The sequence below is a fragment of the Talpa occidentalis genome, unplaced genomic scaffold (genome assembly GCF_014898055.3).
Source record: "Talpa occidentalis isolate TD23 unplaced genomic scaffold, MPIMG_talOcc4v2.1 talOcc4.5, whole genome shotgun sequence".
Lineage (NCBI taxonomy): Eukaryota > Metazoa > Chordata > Mammalia > Eulipotyphla > Talpidae > Talpa > Talpa occidentalis.
Window position 1 is genome coordinate 121,232,619 of NW_023604861.1, and position 25,045 is coordinate 121,257,663.

A 25,045-nucleotide genomic window follows, 5' to 3' on the forward strand; every position below is an offset into this window, starting at 1 on the left:
TTTACATCATTGTGTATTCCCGTAAAATTCCCACCACCAGTTCACCCAGTTCATCATAGTCCCTTGAGCTCTTCTCTCCCCTGCCCTGAAGCCTTTTCCACCCTTCCCCCCACAGAATGTCTCTTATTTATGGTTGCCTGCTAGTTTTGTTCTTTTATTATTATTATTGTTATTTTTTCCTGATCCTTTATTTGGTTCCCCTATATTCCTCCTATAAGTGAAGCCATTTGGTATTTTTCTTTTTCTTTCTGGCTTATTTCACTGAGCATGATCCCTTCTAGCGCCATCCATGTTGCCACGAATGACATGAGTTTATATTTTTGATTGCTGCGTAGTATTCCATTGGGTATATATTTACCATCTGCCCCCTTCTATTCTACCTGGCCTTCACTAATCACTTCTAGAATCTAAAATCTGTCCCGTTAGATCTCCTATCAGATCTCTCCTTGCTTCCTACCCTCTCCTCCAGGATTTAAGAGTCTCCCTGATCTTCTTTTCAGTTCTATGTAAATCACACACAAAACCTCAACTTTAAACAGCCATTATCAGTTTCCCCTTGCCCAAGGAACCTGTCTTTCCAAACCCATTATTACCCCCAGGCTTGACAGTAACAGAATAAACTGATGGTTATCAAATTCCAACTCAGATTCCTGAAAAATAATATGGGGAAAAATATAATTTAATTCACTCCCTCAATTTAATTGTCTATCACTATGTTATTTTAGCCCCCCCACAAACATAACGTGTAATTTCTCAATGATTTAGACAAGTCTGGGATTAGAACTGGTCAGCCAAAAATATGCTTGATTTCAATTTTGGTTAGGAAAGATATTTTATTTGGTGCCCTGATATATCTGCAGTGCTTTGAAGGCTGCCAAGATACAGGTGGTCATTGCAAGGAATGAGTCTAACATAGCATTAAAAATTATAATGACATAAGAGGACATTCAAAACAGATACAAAATTGTGTCCATTTATAACTACCAACCATATTAAATTCAAGAGTATTATTGGTTTAAAAATTATCACTGGCGCTCCGACCCTCCTTTCGAGCAACAATTTTATTTTTGTTGTCAGATGTCATTGGAATAAGTAGTATCAACTTGGTGTTTTCCCTTGTGCTCCTCCAAATTTACCCTCCTCCTCCCTGTATAACAATGAGCAGAACTTGTATTTTTTCATCAAACCCTCAATGGAAGGGTTTATAACACACAAAGACCAATTTAACCTCCAAAGACACAAATCAGAGCTGTACAGTACATGAGGATGAGAGCCAGCGAAGCCCAGCCGGCTGAACAAGAGGCACTCTTAAGGAGATGTGGTTTCATGTTAGCCAGAGGACAAGAGACAAAGGGCAAGAAATGGAGGGATACCTGCCCAGAGCAGGTGTGATGGGGTTAGCGAGGGAAAAGCTGCTCCTGAGTATCCCCACGGATACCCAGGCTCACTGGCCACAGAGTTAAAGGATCCCCCACAAAAAGGCATTCACAAGACTCCACGTGCTGTACAAGACAAGGGTGGGGGGGAAATGCCTGAATGTCTCCAAAGACCCAGGGGCTGGTTATTAAACTGGAATATGAGTTCTGCGAAACTAAGGATATTATGGCTTATCCTCCAAATATTCAGTTTCTAACTTATAAGAACAAAATCTGTCCAAATTAAGGTTACTATTTTTGGCAAAACAGTGGTAGATATCCAGAGAAAAACTGCCCGTATCAAAAAACGAAATCGTTGAACAAAACACAAACTATGGTGGAGCTGGCAAGAAAGTAGGAGAAAGGTTCAGAGGCCAGAAACAAGCAGAGAACATGATCCAGGGAAATGTATTGGCACTGGAATAGGAATTTGACCTGGGAGAGCATCTGCCGTTTCTGGGGGCCTGTATTATGGGTTTTTAATGTGCTGCATGGGGCCCTGGCACTTACCTGGTCATCATACCAGGGATGCCACCTCAGAGCAAATAGCAGCTCTATCAGCAGGTGAACCCAGCACGTGTGCCTCTCAAGTTGAACTCTTGAAAAACAGCATTAACAAAAATCATCTCCGGTGAGAATTCCCAACTGCACAGAGCCCACATTTGTGCAGGCTTGGAAAAATACCCGAATGACCCAAACATTAGCAACTCCAAAAATTAGTTAAAAGTGAGCCTGGAAAGGGATTGCTCCCAGGAACTTGCTGAAAACAAACAAATGTCCTCTGCAGGAATATACCTTAAAACTAGGTCCTAAGGAAATCTAGAGATTAAAAAAATAATACGTGAACATTTACTCACAATCAAAAAAAAAAAATAAAGATGTAGAAATTATGATTAATTTCCAATAAAAGACTATTAATATAGATTAGGAAGATTTGAAGAAAGAACCAACTAAACCTTTTTGACATGAAAAATAACATTCAAGGTGTGGCTGTGAAGGCAGGAGTCCTGGGTGAGGATCACTTTATTCCAGTGAATGGAGAGAATGTAGAAAATGCCAGCCATGAGGAAGTGGTTGAAAAGGTGAAGACATCAGGAAGCCATCACATTCCCACTGGTGGAACGGAAAATGACAAGCACTGCAGTCAGCAGAAAATAAAACTCGAGCGAGAAAAAGCTAGTTTGGAGCTATTACCCCACCAGCCCTGGATTGTGGAGCTTAAAAAGGGAAGTGATGACTATGGCTTCTCTCTGACAGCAGGTCAAACAGAAGGGTCAAATCATCAAGGACATAGACTCCAGAAATCCAGCAGAGGAGGCTGGCTCAAATAACGACCTGGCAATTACTGTCCTTGGGGAGTCTGTAGAATCCTCAGCCATGATGGTGTGGGGGAAATCATTAGAAAGGGTGGAGATCAGACTTCACCATTGGTGGTACACAAAGGGACAGACAACCTACATAGAATGGCTCATATTTCTCCATTTCTATACTATCAAAATCAGTAACAGCTCTGTGTAAGAGGCTCCAGCTCTGATTCCTGCTCCTCCAGAGGTCTCAAGTCCAGATGCTACAGAGGAAGCAGAAGGTCAAAAGCCTAAATTCTAGAGGTTAACTGAAGGTCAGAATGGCTGTGGTTTTCACTTACATGTGAATCTGGGTCAGCCAGGATCATTCGTCAAAGAGGTACAGAAGCACTGCCCGACTGACCTGGCCGGGCTGGTGGATGAGGATCTCGGCGTCGGCATCTATGTGCATGGGGTGACTACGCTGGATGAGCCCTATGGGAAGATTGTGGCCAGAACCAGAGCAGTATGAAGGATGCCACACTTCATCTGCAGACAGGTCTATGATTATTTACAGCCTAAGAAAATTCCCACTGTTTTCTCCATGGCTGTTCCCCTGGATGCCAGCCCTGATTCCAAAGAAGGAACAATGGTGGAGTGAGAGTTGACTCACACGTGACAACAATACAAGCCCACAGCACAACCTCTCCTTCTTCCAGATCTGAAGATACAGAGATGTGATGAGAACAAGGATGGACTTTGGCTGGTGGCTGTTTCTAGGTATTTAAAAGGAATCCTTTCTCAAAGAATGAGCTGCTGGCCACTCACTGTCTCTGTTAGAAAAGAATTCCTCTGGAAACCCTTTCATCCTGTGACTGCCTTCTGTCCTTTGTCTTGGGAGTAGCTATTGCAGATGGCTTATTTCTGGTCAATTTAGGAAAGTTAATATAGGAGCCAGGTTCTTCTCGTGTGTTTGCTTTCAAACTTCAACTGAACTACATTTGTCTGTGTAGGGGTCTTTCTTCTATAGGATCCCTGAGCACCAAATATGATTTACAAATCTGCATATGTGAGAGGTGCTATTTACAACATCTGAACAGATAAATCTATTAAAAGTATGTTTCTCTAAGAGTGCAATTGCTAAAATAAATAGCAATAGCAATGTCAATGTCAATAAATAAACAAGAGTTAAACAAGGTATAGCAGTCATCTAATCATTTGTGAAAGGGAGAGACCTGGTGACAGGCAAAAGTCAAAAAAAAAGTGACCAAGAATTTTTCAAAAGTGAAAAACATGAATCCTCACATTAGAACCGCAATAAATTCCAAGCAAGACAGAGAAAAAGTAACTGTCACACTACAACTGAATACCCAAAAAATCTGGGTAAGATAAAGACAAAGACCTCACCAAAGGAATTTCTGAAATGGGCACTTAAAAACCATACCAGAGAAATGCCTAAAATTAAGCAGGAATGGTAAGCCAAGAAAATGATAAATGTGTGGGAAGATCTAAAAAGTATTAACTATATGAAGCAATGATGTAGTGTTTAATTTGTAGGATTAATATTATTTTATTGAAATGTTGAAAACCAACACAGAACTCTGGAGTGACCAAAGCTTAAATGTACTAAGTTCTTGGGCTATTAGGTGGGAGAATAAAAATGCCAAGTTATTTTTTGCCTTTGTTAATTTAAATATATATATTTATTTACAGGAAGCATCAGGGTTAATCACCAGAACAGAAATAGAATATATAATCTGAGTAGTTTGTGGGGAGAGAAGAAGAAATGAGGACAGAAAAGGGAATAAAATCAATCTAAAAGAAGCAAAAAATTACAGATAAAAATTTCATTCATACAAATAAAAAGTTACAAAATGACACAAAATTAAATCACCCTCCCTGGAAAATATCCAAATAGTTCGATGAGCAAGTTCTACCAAGTATCTGCTATTATACAAAATCTTCTAAGCAAAAGACCAAGAAGACTACTACCCAGCTCATTCAACTAGGGTAACTTAAATAGCAAAATCATGTCAAATCCATGAGAAAGCAAAATTATAATACCTATCTCACGAATAAAGATGCAAACTTAAAGTGCTGAAAGACTGAAAAGACGACATCATGGCCAAATGAAGTTTATTGTATAAATCCAAGGTTGTTCCAACATTACCAAATCTTTTACTGTACTTCCCAATATTAAAGATAAAAGGAAACATGTGATCAAACCAACAGATCAAAAGATCAAATTCAACATCTGTAACATACTCTCGGCAATCAAGACAGACCAGCAATCTCCTTTACTCCATGAAGGCTAACCTACCAAAAACCTACAGCAAATGTGGCACTTGATGTGAAACTCCCTTTAAAATAAGGAACCATGGCCACTTATACTACTTCTGTTTCACGATGAACTAGAGGCCCAATCGGTACAACTAGAAAAGGGACAACAACAACAGATGGAAGGTAAAGGAGAAAAAATATCACACATGATAAAATTCTCTACAGAAAACCCAGAAGAATATCATACAGTAAAACAGAATTCACATTAGCAAAGTTTCAAAGTCCAGAAAATGTGCAACCTCATTTCTCCATGAAAGCATGTTTGAACAAGAAATTTTAGAAATGATTTCAACAGCAACCAGGAACATCATATCTGACAAAACCCGTATAAGGCATTAATGAAGAATATAATTAGTGTGTTCAAAGAACTAAGTGAAAGTGAGGTCATACCATAGTAAACATCAGAAAGATGCAGATACACAAAATGAAGAGCCACCTTGAGCAAGAAAAGCTTATCTCAGGAAAATACTAACAATATGCAACTTATTTAAAAGTCTATCATGTATGTTTTTCTAAATGATGATTTTTAGCAATTAAAAAGAGCAGAGTTGGAATACAAAAAAAACTTGCGAATACATTAAAAATTATGAGCATTAAACAGCACAGCCCACGGGAACCCAATTGCAACACAAAGTCTAGGAAAATTAATTGAAGACGTAGCAGGTGTTGAGTATTTGTACACTCTTAAGAGTTTACAGTGATTTACATGCTCCTTCATCTGTTCTGCCAAATTTCCTAATGTATATAATTAACAATCCAAGGAGAAGTACTTTTTTAGAGAAGGTATGGACAGTGTATAATTTAGTACCCATCTCACCATCACTCCTATATTGAAGCTTGGTTTCTTTTCCACAACTGAAGTGCAAATCCTAACTATAAACACAATAAAGCTTCAGGAAGAAAGTGGTTTTCAATACTGATCTCAAAATGTTTTTTTTCTTCCCCAGTTTTCCATGTGTTTCATTTATTTATTTCATATTTCCATAATCAAAGTATCTAGTCAGTAAGAAATGAATTTTTAAAATACACATCGAAAGCACTTAGCAAACCAATAAACTCTACAAAACCTCTCATTAACCATACAGGGAGTACCTTAACTTCATAAGTTTCCAATTTATTTTCTCCATTAGCAACGTGTTGCTAACAATCATGACAAAGCATTGCTCCTATGAATTAATTCCTGTCCATCTGCAGCAAAGAAACTGAAGGTTCGGCTTCAGCCTCCAAAGAAAGGCAATCACGCACCATGAGCAGAGGAGGTGGTTCACAGTCACTCTGCCAAGAAATGACATATTCCAGCAGATTCAAACCACCCTCTTCAAATTTTGGCATTCTGTAGTCTAAAAAGAAAACCAAGTTCATTGAAAAGCAAAGCTTGCCACCTGCTGCCCAATGGCATAATCGTAAAAATTCAAATTGTGTCCACATTTTTCTACTGAAACCCCTTTACAAATTAACTGCTAGGATGTTTGCATCTGATGTATTTATCAGTTCTCACAGTCACTTTTATAGAGAATTTCGGTCTCTCAATTTTTAACCAAATGCTATTTCAGACCCTTTACCTCATCAGTTATAACAAACAAAAAGTCCCAAAATACTATACATGTTGTGTGTATAATAAATCGACCAAACCGTGGTTGTGTTTATTACAGTATCCAGACCAGGCAAGAATTCCTTTGAAAAGGTGCCAGCATTGTCTATGCTTCCACAGCCTGTCATCATTCCAGATGATACGGAATATTAAAGCCATTTTCTGAACCTTGCAGACATTAAAATCTAAACATTCGTACTTTAACTGCACTTTATACACACTGTATTACAAAAATTTAAGTCTCAGCATGATTTCTCTATTAACTGTCAACTCTTAAACTTCTAAATCTCTTAAACATGTTAATACCAGCAAGCATTTCCATAGGTTCTTGATAAACTCTTTCCACTTATTCTTTTTCATTTTAATGTGTCGTAAGAAATCTGAGAAGTAAAACTCTTTTAGTCTTTTTCCTTACACTACACTGTACTTTAATATTTTTTATATTATTGTATACATTTTTTACATCATTTTTCATTTTGGCACAATGCATGCGTTTTCATCTTGGTTATAGTCCCCATACAATTCCCACCCCCCCTGTTTTGATACTAGTCCACCCCACCCCCTCAGTGTGTCTCTGGTTTATAGCTGCTTGTTGATTTTGATTTTTACTTTATTAGAATTAGGTTTTTTCCTGGTCCCTTATTAAACTCATGCAATTTGCAGCAACATGGATGGAGCTGGAAGGGATCATGCTCAGCGAAATAAGCCAGAAAGAAAAACACAGGATGGTCTCACTCATAGCAGGAATTTAGAATACAATGTACTTTTTAAGTCTAACCTCCTTCTACCTCTGGGCACGTGTGTGTCGGCACCATCACCCCCTGGCTGGAGGAAACCCGTTGAATTTAGGGAACACCACCAGCTGAGAGGGGTCCTGGGGCGCCACCAGCCGGGGTCAGGGGAGAAGGCGCCAGGGTCCTCGCCCACATCGCCCCAAAGTTGGGCCGGGTGGATGCGGGGGGCCTCGCGGCAGCAGCCTCATCACCCCCTCCTGGGAGGCTCTGCAGCCCCTGGACTCCCGAGGCTCTGCCTGCAGCGCCTGTCCGCGCGCACAGCAGCCCCGGGCCTTGCTGACCTTCTTCCAGCTGCCTGGGAACTACCGCAAAGCAGCCAAGGAAAAAGAATCCCTTTCAAGACAGATGGCCCCGTCATGCGGCCCGTTTTCCAGGACGCCCGTCCAGCTGCCGCCGCTCAGCGCTCAGACTCGGGGTTCCCGGGAACCCGCGCCCCTCGGGTCTGTGGCCGGCTCGCCCTTCTCTGCAGACCCTCGGCGGGGCTAGAAGCTCGTGCTCGATGGTCGCTCCTGCCTCTGCCCGGGCCAGCGTGTCTCTCCCTCTCCCTCCCAGGCCCACCGTTGAAGGGGGTGAGTCTGAAAGCCCAGCTGGGCCTAGTGGAGCCTCCTGAGCAACGTCTGCGAGCCAGAGGGGTGCTGGCGAAGAAACAGAGCAAGCTGGCCGTTTAATTAATCGACTTCTGGCGTGTTAACCCCGGAACTGGACTTCGAAGGAACAGGTCGAAGGTTCTATTTAATGCCAGTAAAGGGGATACAGCATGACAAATGCCTTGTCCTATAAAATACAGCACCTCACTAAAACAAAGAGAATTAACTACTCATTCTAGAAATAATAGAAAGGGAGGAAAGAATATTGCTGAAATTAAAGAGTATTTATTTTAGCTGCTAGCACAATAACTGGCAGAACGTAATAAAGGTGAGACTGACAGTCCCAAAACATTTAGTTTCTTGTCAAACACTTCCTAACAGAGCTTGAACAAATGCTCGTTTTTTTAAATGAACACCCTAAATTACTTTGAGCATAACGATGATGCATAAATCTTTTCAAAGCAGAACAGTAGGTCCTCATTGGGTATGGGAAGTATTTCTGACTCTGTAAAGGACAATAGTGCCATGACTATCATGTTACTAAACTGTTAACTTCACAAAGCAAATCATAAAAATTTCCAAGTAACTTTACACCTCAACAGCTAAAGTAAACAGCAAACATGAGTAAGCAAAACTGCATTATTTATTTTCAACACTACAAACTAATAATAAAATTGCTGTTTCAGGCTGTTATTTTAAATGATGTAATAAAAAAATTTAACTAATGAGGATACAACTAGAAATTAGATAGCACAGCCCACATAAAAAAGTATTTTGAGCCTAGTAACATGGAGGTAAAGGTGTGTGTGTATATGTGTGTGTGTGTGTGTGAGAGAGAGAGAGAGAGAGAGAGAAACACTGACTATTCAGGGCTCATTTCTAGCTCATCATGGCAGATGCAGGATTTCAGGCACCAGTGAGGAGGAATAAGGGTGAGTTACAGCATGAAAACCACAGAGGCGGTGTGCAGGGATTTATGCTGCAAAGCAGAGATGACTTGAAATGATTATGGTAAAGCTGTAGAGTCAACAACAGTCAAGACAAAACCAGAGACCAACAAACATTTGAAAAAGAAACAGAGGCCTTGAATTTCCCACAGAACAAGATGAATTGTCACAAATATATTTTGAAGGGTGTCAGTTACATCAACACAGAGTTGAGAGAACCTGGCTTCACTTCTGAGTTGGAGAACTTGAATCCAGGGTGAGAGAGCAGTAAGGAAAAGGAAACACCCAAAGATAGCCCCAACCTCCCCAATCCCAAGAGCATGAGAGGATGTGTCATTCCACTTAACATATCTAGACAGACAGGGAAACATTCCCAGGCCAGAATTCCCTGGCCTGGGTCCCCAAGAATTATGTTCTTCCCTGGGACTCTGAATCCCTTTTGTTTTAAAGAAGATTCGATTTCCTCTCCAGAAGTTACTGTGAGGGGTGGGTGGCTCCTTCCGGCAGCTCTCTGGGTATGTGAGCTGCACTGTATGTGGTACCTGCACTTTCCCTCACACTCCACAGCACCCTTCCTGGCGTCTCCAGGCAAGTCCCACATTTCATCATAGACTTTTATTTTTTCTTTTAGTATTTCTTTTTCAAATGAGGTAACATTGGTTTGCAACACCGCATATTACTGAGAAGAGGACTGGCATCTTCAGGTGCACATCAGCACACCACATCCACCACCAAGGCGCCAGAGTCCTTCCCATAGTCCGCAGAGGCGGTTCCCAGTTTCTCACAGTCCCAAAGACCCTCCCAGCAACTGTCGGGACTTCCAGACTGAACCTATCCACCTGATTGCATTTCTTATTGCTCTTCAATCCTCCTGAACGATCTATCTCCCATCTGGCCTAGGGAACAAGAAATGCTTCAGCTTCTATCCTGTTAGTTCTTTTTTTTTTTTTTATACAAGCACTGGGTACAGTCAGAAGCGCGGGAGGGTGAGAGAATTCACCAGAGCCAGAGCGGGGAGCAGAGCAGGCAGAAGGACCGAAGTACACTGCTGAGGGGAGCAGCGGGCGGCAGGAGAGGTCTGCGCACCATGCGGGACCCTCCTCCGGTGGCCAGGGAGCAGCTGGGGATCGAACCGGCGCTGCAGAGGCTGCGGGCAGCTTCGCAACCCAGCGCTCAACCGCTGTGCCACCCGGGAGGCCCATGATTATTGATTTTTCATGCCTGTTAACCTGGTGCCTCCAACTGGCGTGTCCAGAACAGTACCTAGCATGTGTTACATGATGAATATCTGTGGACAGACTGAATGAAACAACTATAGTTAAGTGGGAAATATGTGGTGGTGAGGAGACTCTGATTTCATCTTCATTATGGTGACCTAAAATAAGGCAACCAGTGAGAAACGCACCGAGGTATGTAGGCGTGGAAAGTTACAGATGGTTCAGATTGCATAAAGACTTAGGTCTGCATCAATCAACAAGCCTTTCATAGGACAGAAGAAGAATTATGAAATAATTTATTCAATGAGTAATAGATTATATTCTTGTGTTCATGGGCAAGTGAGAATTTTCTAAATATTCCAATTGGAGAAGTTTCTTTTCAATTTGGGGATAAAATATTAAATAAGTACTAATAGCATTCTTTGCACAGGAGTGCCTTAGCTTGAGAGTTTTTGAAAAGTTTAGCAAATGGATCACTAATATGAAACCAAAAGGTTCCTACAAATAAAATAAGTATAAAGGGGACAGACAATGTTAATAGATTATTCACACAAATACACAAAGGGCTAATAAATGTGAAGAGTGTGCAATCTTACCAAATGAAATCTAAGAAAAACAAATTGAAATTAATCTGTGAGCAGTGTGATAAAATCATACTACAGAGGAACATCAAAACCACTAAGACTTTACCAACTATTGTTTATGCGATTTATAAGTCTTATTTGACAGTGACCACCTCTGTTCAAAATGTTAAGGGTCTGAAATAATCTAATAAATACAAGTCACTACCTCATGCACTTTCACGTAAAAATCACTACCTTAAATTAATACAAAGCAACCCAGCAACAAAGACATTAATGAAACAGACTGCAAAGTATCTCAACTTTACCTAAAGTGTTTCTAAAATGCACAGGAAATTCTACAGCTAGAACTCAGAGACAGGTCACCTGTCAAGACATTAAGGTAATTAAAGTGAAATACATGCCTCATCCATGGAAAAGGGTTTTAAGTGAATTTTCCCCCTTTCAAAATAGATTAGTTAAATGCCAGTGGATAAATAGGAGCACAGGGGTGGAAGAGGAACAGAGAGAGAGAAAAGAGTTTCACAAAGGCCTGGGAGGGAAAATGGTTGTTTATGTCCAGAGAGTAAGAGATGGGAAATGAAGAGTGTTTCCTTTCAGATTTCTTTTCTCAGAGTAAAGTGCATCCTAATCTTCTCAAAATGTCTATGTCATCTTCCTGTTTGAGTTAAGAACATCCTTCCTGGAAATATAATTAGGAAGGATTAGCTGCTACATAAAGAGGCTTTGAACAAATTAAGGAAGAATGATGTCTCACTTTAGATTCTGTCCATCAAATCTCCAAATACCAGCACTTGGCAAAACACCAACTTCAGGCACACAAAGGCAGGCAGCTCTTCGAAAGCAGTGAAGGCAGTGCCTATGTCAAAGAAGAATCTTTCAAAATAAATTCTGTATCTGAGGCAGACAGTCCAGCTTACTTTTATAGACTTGGGAGTAGTTTAATATTGGTAACTAACTCTAAGAAAGCTGTCACATTTTCTTCGTAAGACAATGCTTTGGTTAAGTAACTCTCTTGAAAATAAACTTTTTCTCAAAAGACAATGGTCTATTGAACAATGCATAAAATAATAGTGTCACTCCACTAACCTCTATTTTTATTGTAAAAAAACTTCAAAATATTTTCCCTAAAAATATTGTGAGAATTTTTTTTCATTCTTTTGGTAAAAGGAGTCAGACAACGGCACCTGAAAGTTGACTAGGAGTCATGGAATAAGCGGTCAGGTTCCAGTCGGATCCCTTCTGCACACTTCCTGTGGACTCTGGGCAAGGCATTCACCCTTTAGGTAATAAAACATTATGGTCTGTGTTGAAAAATTGGAAGATTAAAAACTGAACCTAATACATTCTTGTTCTATTTTCCATTAGGCTCAAATAAATGCCAGAAGGGACAAGTACTCAGGATTAAATCTTTTCAGAGACACTGATATTGATAAATATCTCTTCTGTGCTTTGATGAGACTAAGTCCATAAATCACATCACTCAGGAATAAAATGAACTCTGAGTGAAAAATAGGTAAAGTTTGCCTGAAAAGTCCCTGTTTGCTCTCTATGAGAGTGGAGCCAATCTTGTGTCAAGGCTCAAATCAATCAATATTTAATTAAATACTTAAGAGTAACTTAAGAGTACTAGGAAGTTCAAGTTCATAAACTGGATATGTTTATTGTTTTTGTTAATTTTATTTTTCAAAAATAATAATTAAATTAATAACCTTTATTAATTTGCCAAGAGAGTGGCTCCTGGACTCTGCTGCCACTTTTTTTATTGTTAATATGCATTTTGTTAATCAGAGGCATCCCAGGGAGTGCAAGAAACAAGAAAACTTGTACTGCAAGTTCAAGAAGGTACAACCACAAAATAAAATGGAGTCTAGTAAATGAAAACCCTTGACAGAGATATGCAGGAAGGGGATCCCCTCATTACCTACAGTTGCCACAGAAATGTGGGTGCCAGGGCTGCACTACCATCCTGGCAATGTCAGGTCATGAGATGACAGAGCAAACTTGAACCTACGATCAGTGACTCCTTGCACTGGTTTCTTGTCATTACTTGGGGAAACCGAGGCAGCGTATAAGCTGGGTTAACAGCTGCATTCCTACTTTGTCAGACTTTTAGATTGAGAGCAGTCATATAACATCACTTATTACTCTCACCAAGTAGTCACTGTGCTGAGTGGTGCAAGTCACATAAATCAACATGGACATGATGAAGGGCAGGGGTGGGGAATGAGGGGCTAAGACACCACTCAGAGAGTAAAGGAGGTTCAGGAGATGCTGCTCTGAGGAAACTGAGATCAAAAGAACAGGTGCCAAATGGCAAGAGGAGTATGTGCATGTGGGTGGGGCTGCAGACACAGAAACGGTCAGGAAGGAGCTGGGCAGGGTCAAGGAGCTGCCTGTGATGAGGTGACAGGTTGTCACCTGTGCCTGGTGACAATCAGGGGAGATGGTGTAGAGTGGACCAGGGAGTATGATCCCCCTGGAGCAGAGAGCTGATCCTTATCTTCAGATGCCAAGTAGCAGTGAAGGTTCCTCTGCAGGACAGGGAAAGATGAGACATTTTGTAAAGATCCCCTAGTTGGAGACATGACCTTGAACTTAATCCTCTCATATCTCACGTCCTAAACACTTGGGATGAAGAGGACAGTCAGAGTCTCATAGAAAGTCCACTTAACTCATAGAAAGTCCACTTAACTCCAACAAGAGGCAAAAGAACATTCTCCAATCCACTGTTGAATTCCACCCACCTGTAATTCTGGTTTCTCTTGCTACTCTGCACACTCATGTAAACCTCTTGTCTAAAAATAGCCACTCCTGAACAATGAAAGACATTTTTTCCTGGATTAGTAAATCTGGGGGTTCTCTTCTCCAAGGTATTTAAATTACATTCTTTTCACTTTCAAGTACTTTCTTCATAAAACCAACTATTTCTGCTAAGTCATCCCTAATACCTTTGAGGAACAGATAAATGTGTAAGAAATATACTTGATCTCAAGCTCAGTGAAAAAAAAAAACTGAATATATTTACCAGTGTTTTAACTTAGTTTTTTAATTTGTACTTGTACATATTCTGGATAATTTGAGGGGCAATGTCACCTCCCCCAACACAGGACTCACATTTTAGAGGTTCTCGATTCTTCTCCCAGGAAATTCTGGAAAGAAAACGGCTATAAAAATTTAGCCTACACTCTGCTCAAACAAACTCTTAAGCCAAGGAAAACAAGGGAGGAGGTGCCTCAGAGGCGCCTTGGAGGGATTCAGGACAGTATGTAAAATGTCAGACATATCCAAATGGGAAGAGCAAGCCCTACTTGAATCTGCACACAACACCCCAAGGAAGATTCCAAAAATCATTCTCATGTTGGCGTCAGCCATGCAGGCCAGGCCTGAAGCTCGTGGGTCCCCTGTGTCAGCCAAGCTGTGCTCTCCTCCCACTGCCTGTGGGTGGAACGTGTGTTCCATTGTCAGTTTGCAGCAAGTCCTATGACAACTCATTGGTTCAACTTTCAGAGCACAAATGATGTCAACACAGAGATAATCATAAAGGAAAACACTATCAGGCTCCAGGATCACAGTCTAATTATTGGGGGACATTCCTAGCCCCCTCCCACTCCTGTCCACATCTGTACCCCCTTCCTACCTTCCCCAAGACAGATGCCATCAGAGCCCATGGGCCACTGTCTAGTCAGTGGGGCCGCTGTATGTCCAAGGTCCCTATTTATGAATGGTGGGGACCTCTCAATCCCTCCTTCTGTGAGCCTCACAGTGTAAGGGGAGCCAGGGCTCCTCCTGGTGACTGAACATCCCTTATCTCCTAATGTCTTAGTTTCCCCTCTTACACTCCTCACAATTGCCCAAGTGTGCTGGCCCCAAGATTTCAGAGACAGTAGGGACACATTTAGGCCTTAAATCAAATTGAAATGTTTAAACCTAACTTTTGCAAGAGTCCTAAGGGCTAGTCCTGCCATTAACTGAAGGTTATATGATGATTATTTACTCTGCCTGTGACTACAACTCACTCATGAGCAGGAAGTGAGACTGTGAGGACAAGTTGCGTCCTTAGGAAGGTACGATGGTAGCCAGAATAAAACTCCCCCAAGATGTCCACATCTTAGTCCCCAGAATCTGTGACTATGTTAAGTTATATGGCCAAGGGAAATCAAAGTTTCAGAGGGAATTCAGGCTGCTAATCAGCCCTTCTCGAGATGGGGAAATTATCCTGGGTTTTTAAGAGTCTAACATCATTGTAAGTGTGCTGTAGACTGTCAGGGGAGGCAGAAGAAAGAGAAGCATCATGCAAAGAGGCAATATATCAAGGCTGACCCTACAGCCTGGCCAAACATGAATCCCAACTCTGCATGTACTGGTTAAGTGAACAGAGACAAATTATTTTGTCTGAATTTCCTCATGATGTAAAATGAGAACAGTAGTATTCTTTTGAGAGGATTTAATAAGCCATCACTAGCAAAGTAATTAGAACAGTGTTTGGTACAGAATAATAAATGCTCAGTAGATGTTAGCTGCTATTATTATTACCTCACACCTGAACACCATCCTGATTTCCAGCAGTTACACTGAGAAGTAGGGTGAACACAAAGTGGGAGGGAGCACAATGGGAACTCTGGTGGTGAGAGAGCTAAGGTGACATCACCTGAAGTGGAGAATCCTATACTTCCAAGATACAAACAATGCCGTCGATCAATATTAGCTCAATTTAAAAATAGAGGCGCAAACTCTAGCTAGCCCTTGGCCACCCTTGTTGCAAACTTCAAGTTTTTACCCAAGCCCTGTGTACCTTTGATCAGAACGTAAACCTTGTCCAGCAGGGTGCAGATAACACAACACACAGGAACCCCCCCCCAACTCTTCTCCTGTCTCTACTGCCCTACTCTTCTTCCCACCCTCTCAGGAGAAAAACATTTCTTGCCTACAGTTCCTCAAATACTGTTGTACCCCATTCCCCTGGGTGCATGTTTATCTCCAACAAAATAGCCCTGACCAAAAAAATGCCACCAAATGAACCTCGACAGGATGGATTATGAAGTCCTTTTCTAACCTTCACATGGCTATGTCCATGTGGGCTTGGTTTTCTGATGAGTTCAAAAGGTCGTCATCTGGAAATCCCATATAAAAAGGCCTACACTGCATTACTCTTTTTTTTTATGATTTATTTATTTTTTTATACAAGAGAGGGGGTACAGGCCAGAGGTGCGGGAGGGTGAGAGGATTCACGAGAGGCAGAGCTGAGAGCAGAACAGGCAGACGACAGAAATACACTGCTGAGGGGAGCAGCGGGCACGATAGGAGAGGTCTTAAGAAGCAAGAACTGAAAAAATTCCATGTCTCCATCAAGATAACAATAAATATTAAGTTGTGTATATTCAGATGATGGAATAATCTCTGGAACTGTAAATTAATAACATCAGTCACACACAACTGCACAGGTGGATCTCAGACATAATACACTGAGTGAAAAGATACACACTGGATGATTCATTTATATACAGTTCAAAAACAGGCAGAATTGATCTCTGGGGTCAGAAATCAGGACAGCAGCTCCTTTAGTGGGGCGGAGGGGAGGACGGAGAACAGGGGGCTCTGTGGGGCTGGTGGTGCTCTGCTCCCTGACAGGGAGGGTGCTCATGTAGGACAATCGCCAGGTTGTGCACACTTTGGATTCGTGTATTTTTCTGTGTGAAATTTCATTTTAATGTCGATTTATTAATGTAAAATAGACATGCCTAAAATGATAAAAGCAGTCACTAACTCAAGATTTAATTCTCACCCCTTCTTCGGGTGTCATGAAATGAACATTAAAATCCTAACATTCGGGGGCCTCCCTGGTGGCACAGTGGGTTGAGCAGTGTTGTGAAGCTGCCCTCAGCCTCTGCAGCGTGGGTTCGATTCCCACATGGCACGGCAGACCTCTCCTGCCTCGCCGCTGCTCCCCTCAGCAGTTTCTTTGCTCCGTCTGCCTGTTCTGCTCCCTGCCCTGTCTCTGGTGAATTCTCTCACCCTCCTGCACCTCTGACCTGTACCCCAGCTATTGTATAAATAAAATATATATATAAAATATTTTTAAAAAATCTAACATTTGGGTCCTTTTCTTCAACTTTCTAATGTTTTGCTTTTTTCTACATCATAAAGTAGGAATAAATACCTTCATCTCTTAAACTTGGTGACCAAATTAAATATGGTAAGAAATGCAAAGTACTGTGCAAAATGCTCAGAGCTTTAGAAAAAGGTAACTTCTACAAGATGAGACATTCATGGAAGAATCCCTGTACAGGTACTTAGACATTCTTACTACTTTATTCTCCCAGCAAAAAGAAAAAAAAAAAGTGTATTAAGCCAGTATTTAGTGCAGCCCTTCTGTGTACCTGCGTGAAGACATGAAAGACTAATGAGTGTTGGTGGTCAGTACAGGGAAGCACATACACCTGGGGGAAGGTCAGTACAGTGAGGTCTGGGGGGTGACACTGAGCAAGGTCTCCCCTGTAGACTGAGAGATCCTCAGGGGAAATTGTCTATTTGAGTACTGACCATTTCCTTGGCTTCTTTGATAAATTCAGACAAGATCCCACATCAATAATTAGAGCTACAAAAACCTGTTGATAGGTTTATAATAAATTTTTATCCTTTAAGGGAAGTATGAAAAGTCCAAATCAAAGAAATAAGCTTATGTTTAGTTATCAGTGCTGTAAAATTCGGAGGGCAGAATACTTCAAGGAACATGTGTGGTCCCCCATCCTCGTAGATGTCACAGGACACAGGTTTATTAAGACTCACCACCACAGTGACAGGAAGCCAGAACTGGGCAGAGATAAAGGACAGCACAGCCATCACTCAGCACAGCTTCCTAGCAGGCACCCCGCAGTCAATGTGCAGTTTTCATTTCCCAAGGACCTTTAAAGTGGAACCCACCATCTGAATGTGGGTTTTAAAGGCTTTCCCCTATGTTTAGAAAATATCTGGCATACTGTACTTTCACTTGCTAAATGTAGAATGCATTTGAATTATTCCTGTCTTCAAAAGAACATTTCCTACTCTGCTTTGCCTCTCTCACCACATCCCTGGGAAGATGACAGAAAAGGGACAGTCAATACTATTAAATAAACATAGTCCACTCAGCCGCTAGAGCAGAACAAAACTGATTTTTCCAGAGAAACTAACCACCACCCTTTGCAACATCAAGACACCATAAGATGATAAAAACAGCCTTCACCAGGGAGGAAGACTGGATGCACATGAGCTCTCGAGAAGGATTTGACATCCGTGTCCTGAGTAACACCAGGCTTCCTTCTCAGGCTCCCAGAGGGGACACTGGGCACTCTGTGCCCTGCTAAAGTGCTTCTTCCTTGAACAGCCCAGATAACAGCACCCACTTGCCAAAGCAGAGGTCGCTCATACCAACATTCTCTGAACAACCAAGAGACACAAGCAGCCGAGGATACCCCTGGGGCTCCCATGTGATGGTTCCTGGTCAGAGCCTGTGACACCCACTGTGAGCAGCCGTTCCCCACAAGGACAGACAGGGTGTTGAGCAGCACTGAGGTGGAAAACCAATGACGGGGAATCTCAACAGAGGTGTGAATGATGACACCAGCAGGTGATGCTAAAGCTCTGGGAAGCTGATGCACTGAATGTTGCTCCACTCTGGAGCCTCTGGTCACAGCTCTGTGCATGAACACCTCTGAATATAAGACTAAAGACAGGCACTGGGGTGCAGCTGCAACCAGACAGAGGCAATTCTTCAATGCTCAAACTAAACAACATCCCTAGGATGCCATCATGAGAATGACTTACAGATTTAATATGGACTTTCTAAGGAATCCAGGATTGTAAAGTGAAGTAAAAGTTCAAAGAATCAGAAAAATGACTGCCAAAATTTATGCACAAGAAGATGAGGCAAGAGTTGGTCTCTCCTCAAGCTCATGGATGATGCATGAAGTGGCCAAGAAAACTAGAAAAAGGAATACTGTAAATAAGCATCAATGAAAAGCAAGAATGAAATTGCCAACTATGGCAATGCCCACTGCAAGGATGCCCTGGTCAGAATCTTCCCAAACCAACACCTGACCATGCCATGTATTGTTCATGTCCGTGGTCCCCACTTTTTAGTCTCCAGAGGCGAACAGGAGATTATCCTGGCTATTCAGATGCAAATCTCTGTGGGAGCCTGTCCATTCATTGAGCACCAAGGTCACCTGCAGCACCCTTGGAGACTCATGTATTACTAAAGCAACCTTCACTGAGAGTAGACCAGAAAGACACACACACACACACACACACACACACACACACACACACACACACACACACACACACACACACTGCCTTTCCCCACAGGCCCAATTCTGGACCACACTTGCTTCCTCTTTCCCTTTGCCTCTCACATTCAATTAGGTGCCCAGGTTTTCTCCCAAGTTCAAATCCTCTATGTTCCCACCACCACCTCACCTTTTACACCGCATCCTCCAACTGGCATGAGTTCTAATCCATTTTAGATACAACAGCCAGATTAATCTTACAAGACCGAAAAAAAATGCATACTTTTTAATTTGTTATTCTTCGTTAAGAGAACTTCAAATATATATGAAGAACTGTAATCAAATCTCTGACATCATAAAATTTCACCTGTAAATACTTTTACATGAGTCTACTCCTTACTAACTACTATGCCACCCTTACAGCCCCCCAATCAGTAATAATTCTTTGTATCATTCAATTTCCAAGCAATGCCAACATTTTCATGACTGTCTTATCAATCATCATGGTCATTTTTTTTCTTTAATTTACAGTATGCTTGTTGGGATCAGGACAGACCCAATTATGTGATTGGTAAATATATTTCCTCAGCCTCCATCCATGGTTTATTTCCTAGCTTGTTCTATGTTTTGGGAACTGTTTTCATTCAAATGCTTATATTTAACTTGATTTTAACCAACCTTTACAACCTTTTATCCCACCAGTCTTCATTTATATCAAGTTTCAAATAAATCATATGCTATATGTGATCATTTTTAAAGACATCCATAAACTCTTTGATATTTCTCTCTGCAAGCTGTGCAGCTGAATTCTACTCCCGTTGACTCAGTTCTAATGAATAAAATAAGCAGAAATGAAGAAGTGTCATTTTCAAGACAAAAATACTAAAAAGACATTGAGGCTTTCCCCCTGCTCTCTCTGCTTTGGGGAACAAAACGTCTTGTTATTCTAGGTATCATTAGGCCTACGAGCATTTTAAGAAGGCTTAATCAATCCTTCCTTTGCTGTATGAAGACAAAAGAAAATCCTGAAACACTAAGTACTCAATTTTTAAAAAAAGATAACTTAAGAACTGTCAAATCTGGAAGATCCCTGGTGGCACAGGGATTAAAATCTCAGCACTATCAAGCTATCCCAGCCACTGCAAGACGAGTTCAATCCATGGCCAGGGAGCTACCCACATGGTGCAGCAGACCTCTTCTTACTCGCCCACTGCTCCCCTCAGCAGTGTATTTCAGTAGATCTGCTTGTTCTGCTCCCCACTCAGTCTTGGTGAATCCTCTGACCCCGCACCTCTGGCCTATACCCCACTTCTTGTACACATAAATAAGTTAAATCTTTTTTTAAAAAAAGTCAAATTTCACTAATGTAGTCCAAATACCCCATCCTATGTGGCTCCTTGTCAGTTCGATTGGGGGGGTTGCAATTGTATGGGGAATATAAAAATAAAATTTATTATTTAAAAAAAAATGTTAGATTTCAACAGGTTGGATTTGGACTATAATCAATGTATAAATTGTAGCCTACAAACTTAATATTAATATAAACATGTCTATTAAAATTATAAAAAAAAATAAAGAACATCTTCCTGGTTAAAAAAAAAAAAAGTAGATTTCAGGTGATCCTGCCATGACCTAAATTCATAGATGGGCTAAAGGCACCCCTACCTTACCATTTCTCTCAAGTTGTAGCTCATGGATCACTTCAAAATCTCCTAAAAGGCAGACTGGAATCTTGTATACCTTAATACTCCCTGAGTGCCCAGATAACAGGGCAACCTATAAAATTTTATTAAGGAAATACCAGAATTGATAACATCTGAGGCCAGCTCCTCTCCTCACCCTGCACCAGCAGCAGGCACACCCATACAAATATCCTGTAACAATGCTCCATAAAAAGCCTCCTCATTCAGTAGATGAAGTCTCTGAGGCAAATTACCTGATGACTTATTTTCCCAAAGCCCAGTCAGGGCTGAAACATTAGCCTCCTTTTTGACTCACAACATTCTGGTGTCCCTTCCACTGCTGCTACCAAAAAGAGAGAGAGAGAGAGAGAGAGAGAGAGAGAGAGAGAGAGAGAGAGAGGTTGCTCCTTTATTGACATGACATATGGTTCTTAATAACCATCCGTATATACACATCATAAAGAGTGCAAATCGAATAGTGGATGGTGATATTAAGATGAATGAGGTCGCTTACAAATTACTTCACAGTTTATGTAAGTAATAAAGCTAGAAAAAATAATCACGATGCACAGTAATCTGACTCTTGAGAGCAAGGCATAGTTCAACACAGAATTAGTCTTTGTTTTTGTTTTGTTTTTTTTTTTTACAATGCAGAACAATGCTGGAAGAGAGATGTCTGGCTGTGATATAATCAAAGCTTTATGTCTTTCAAGGACACACTGCACATTCGTTTCTGGCACAAAAAGCATGCGTTCTTTCAGAGGAGGGGTCAGCAAACTGCAGCTCACGGGCCAAAGCTGGCCACAGCCTGTGCATCTATGACCCACAAGCTATGAATGAGTTTCCCACTTGATTTCTTTTAATTGAGTTGACAAGAGTTTACAACATTGCCTATGATTTAGGGGTTGCAACCAAAACCAGATCTCTCAAAAGCTGAAATGATTTGCAACTTCCTTGGGTTCTTTACATAAAAGTCTGCCACCCTCTACTTTGAGGCATGAAGGGTGGATCCAGACTGCCTTGATTTAACTCAACACTGTCACTATGAACCATTCAACCTTTGGTTACCTAACCACTGTATGCCTCGGGTTTTTCTTTTTTAAAAATTTATTTATTTATTTTATACAAGAACCAGGGTACAGGCCAGATGCGCGGGAGGGTGAGAGGATTCACCAGAGTCAGAGCGGGGAACAGAACAGGCAGACTGACGAAATACACTGCTGAGGGGAGCAACAGGCGGCAGAGAGGTCTGTTTCGCCATGTGGGACCCTCACCAGCTGGCGGGGATGGAACCCACAGTGCAGAGGCTGCAGACAGCTTCACAGGGCAGCGCTCAACCGCCTGTGCCACCAGGGGAGGCCCTGCCTGGAGTTTTTCATCTGCAAAATGGGGTAAATGCCTAATAACCTACCTGGTAGGATCACTGTACATTGTAAATTAATAGTAAACACACCACATATAAAACAGAACCTGGCATCCAGGACGCCATTACTAAGATTCAGTTAGAACAACCATTTCTTCTTGTCAAAGGTCAACTGATGTGTTTTCCAACTGAAATTCCAGAACAGTGGTTAGATTTCAAACTAGCCCCAAATCTATTTAGCAAGGCAGAACTAAAGAGACAAGAAGAAATGGAGGAAAATAAAAGACTGAGGAGGGAATTAGAAAGGTATACAGACCTGCTTACTAGGGACAGTAGGTGGCCTATTGAAAGAGGAAGTATAAATTAGGATAATTTCATTTATACTAACAGATTAAATAACATCTATGAGATGACTGGGTACTAATCACCATGTGGAAGCTTTCTGTGAGGGGGCACAGGGAGAAACCTAAGAAATTCCAAACAAGTGACTTACAATTGAACTACTGGGTCAAGTCCATTTTAAAGTTGATAATTTCCTGTATTTTACATTCCTAGACAAACGACAAGTGATAGTTGCAGTAAATTCTGTATTTTGTTATCCATGTAAAGTAGTTAATTAAATGGGAAACCATTTGGGTAAGGACCTTGTGTTCTCAGAGGAAGACAGGGGCCACATCCTCATTCAGTTCTTTTGTCCAGAATATCGCTTATTTACTAAGGCTAAGAAAAAAAAATTCCCATAAATACAATGCAAACTAATTCACCAAAAATGGACTAGCAGGGCAACTGGGAGATAGACACCATCTTAACAGAAAATACACTGGACCTGTTATGAGTTTGAGAAATTCTCTTTCCAAAGACTGTATTTCCTTGAAATGACCTTCTCTGTGCAAGCTGAGTTCCTACCTTCTCCATGCATCTTTTAAAATCGTACTATTTTTTAAATTATTATTTTCAAAACTCTATGGCACCTCGGCACACAACCCCACCCCCAGAAAAACTCACCAAAAAAACTCACAACTCTACCACAAACAATCTTCATGACTCCCTTCCAACCTTAATCCCTATAATCCTCATCACTCCAGTTTATGCTAATGGTAAGTCTTACCTGCAGAGCTAAACACACATATCAAATATTTTTAAGAGACTTGATGGGAAAGCATAACATGTGAAATCTTAAAGAAAGAAAAACATTATCTAAGCGATTTCAAAAAGTTATGCAAGAAAAGAGATTTCAAGCAATGCGTGAAAGAGAGAAATTTAGATGCTCCTGAGCTGGAAGCAAGCTCCAAACACTTACTGTGAATGCATCTTCTGAGAGAGTCCTCCTGGAGGCTTGGGCTTGAGGGTCAAGGTCATCTGGGCCACAGGACTGATTCTTGGTAGTGTGTCTGCTTTCTTAGAGGACGTGTGCTTTCCAGCTTGCTCAGGGGGAACCCAAGAAGCAGCCCCGGGACTCTGCCCGGGACTCTGCCCTCCAAGCACTGCTGATGGGGTGTCCTGGGCAGTCGTTGTCTCGCAGGCTTTGCCCTTGGTCCCTGGTTTACACACGCAGAGTTGAGGCCGGAGACACAACCCTCCATTCTGGCAGGGAGGGACACAGCTCGCTGCAGAGACAGCAGAAGACACAACTTTGAAAAAGAGCATCATAGATTTCACTAATTCTTGCTGTGGTTTAACAGCAGCATCAAGACATTCCCCATAAAATAAAACCTTGTTTCAAGACATGACAGTGGTGATGGCTGTCCTCATCAGGAGATAATCACTAGCAAATATTTCGTCACGACTTCCTATGTGCTGGGCGCTCATCTAATATGTCAACCCATTTAAACCCAGCAACCATTTCAAGTAATATTTTATTTTGCCCATTTCATGGATGAAGAAATAGACAAAGCGTTATGAAATTTGCAAAGGTCACAATTATTGACCACTTTACTATAGCTGCCTCTCAGAAGTGCATCGGAAACACAGGAAAAACTTGAAAGTATGTTTTGTTTTTTTTTTTTAATCATGTTCTCAGGCTTAAGTTTAAATTGTAGGTATGAAAACAACACTTAGCAAAAAAAAAAAAAATGAAAAGTCCACACCCTAGCGCAAACCCTAAAGAGCACTCTCCTGCAGACTTTACCACACATAAACTATCAGACCTTGGACAGACTTCCATAAATTTGATCCAACCCACTTTTTTCATAGGAGAGACAGCCAGGGCTTGAACAGACACCTAACAGCACCTGCTGGTTTGTACAGAAAGCCAGCGTGCCAGGAACCCCCTTAATCTTACAGTGAAAGGCAGTCGAGAGGCACCTCCTCTCCTATTTGCTAGGATCACAGCCTTGAATCACAGACTTGTGGCAAAGCAGAGTTTAAAGTCAGCATGGCTAGGGGGCATGGGTATGTAAGTGGATTTATCATAAGCAAGGTCCTAAGGGGATTTAGAATCCACCGACCTAGATTTTAGTAGGTTAATATTAAGCCAGGGAAAAAATTCCTTCAGCCCCTTCTTTATTTGTCCAATTAATACAGGGAATTAACCCTCTAACCCTAACCCTAAGGAGGACCCCAGGGCAGCAGCGTGATGGTCTCCTGAGCTGATACAGGAGCTGAGCAGCTAGAATCTGCAGAGGACGCTGGAGAGAAGGGACCTGCACACATGGAGAGCTGCAATGGTGGCCCTGGAGGCTTCCCCGGCACCAGACTACACACTCAGAATCAGACCATCTGCCAAGACTGCCAGTGCCCAGTCCTGACCCACCAGACTCGGGACATTCAGTAGAGGCCCCAGAATGAACCTCCTTTTATAATAGGATAATGAAACTTAAATATCAAAATCAGGCATTTTTGTTTTCACAAAAGAGAAGCAATAACAGCTAAGGATATAGATACAAAAATATCTAAATAAAATATTAGTAAATCAAATACAGTAGGGTTTCAAGAACATAAAAAACAGTATAATTAAGTCCAAAAATGTAAGGATG

The 25,045-nt window shown here is 41.4% G+C and overlaps 1 protein-coding gene and 1 pseudogene across 1 annotated transcript in view; one reads left to right on the top strand and one right to left on the bottom strand.

Annotated features, from left to right (window-relative positions):
• LTBP1 (latent transforming growth factor beta binding protein 1) overlaps positions 1-25,045 on the bottom strand; it is a 333,365-nt gene that overhangs the window by 271,885 nt on the left and 36,435 nt on the right. The window contains 1 exon segment of the mRNA XM_037528248.2: positions 23,371-23,677. Within this exon segment, the coding sequence (XP_037384145.1) occupies positions 23,371-23,677 (307 nt within the window).
• LOC119259640 (putative PDZ domain-containing protein PDZK1P1) lies at positions 2,381-3,439 on the top strand (annotated as a pseudogene).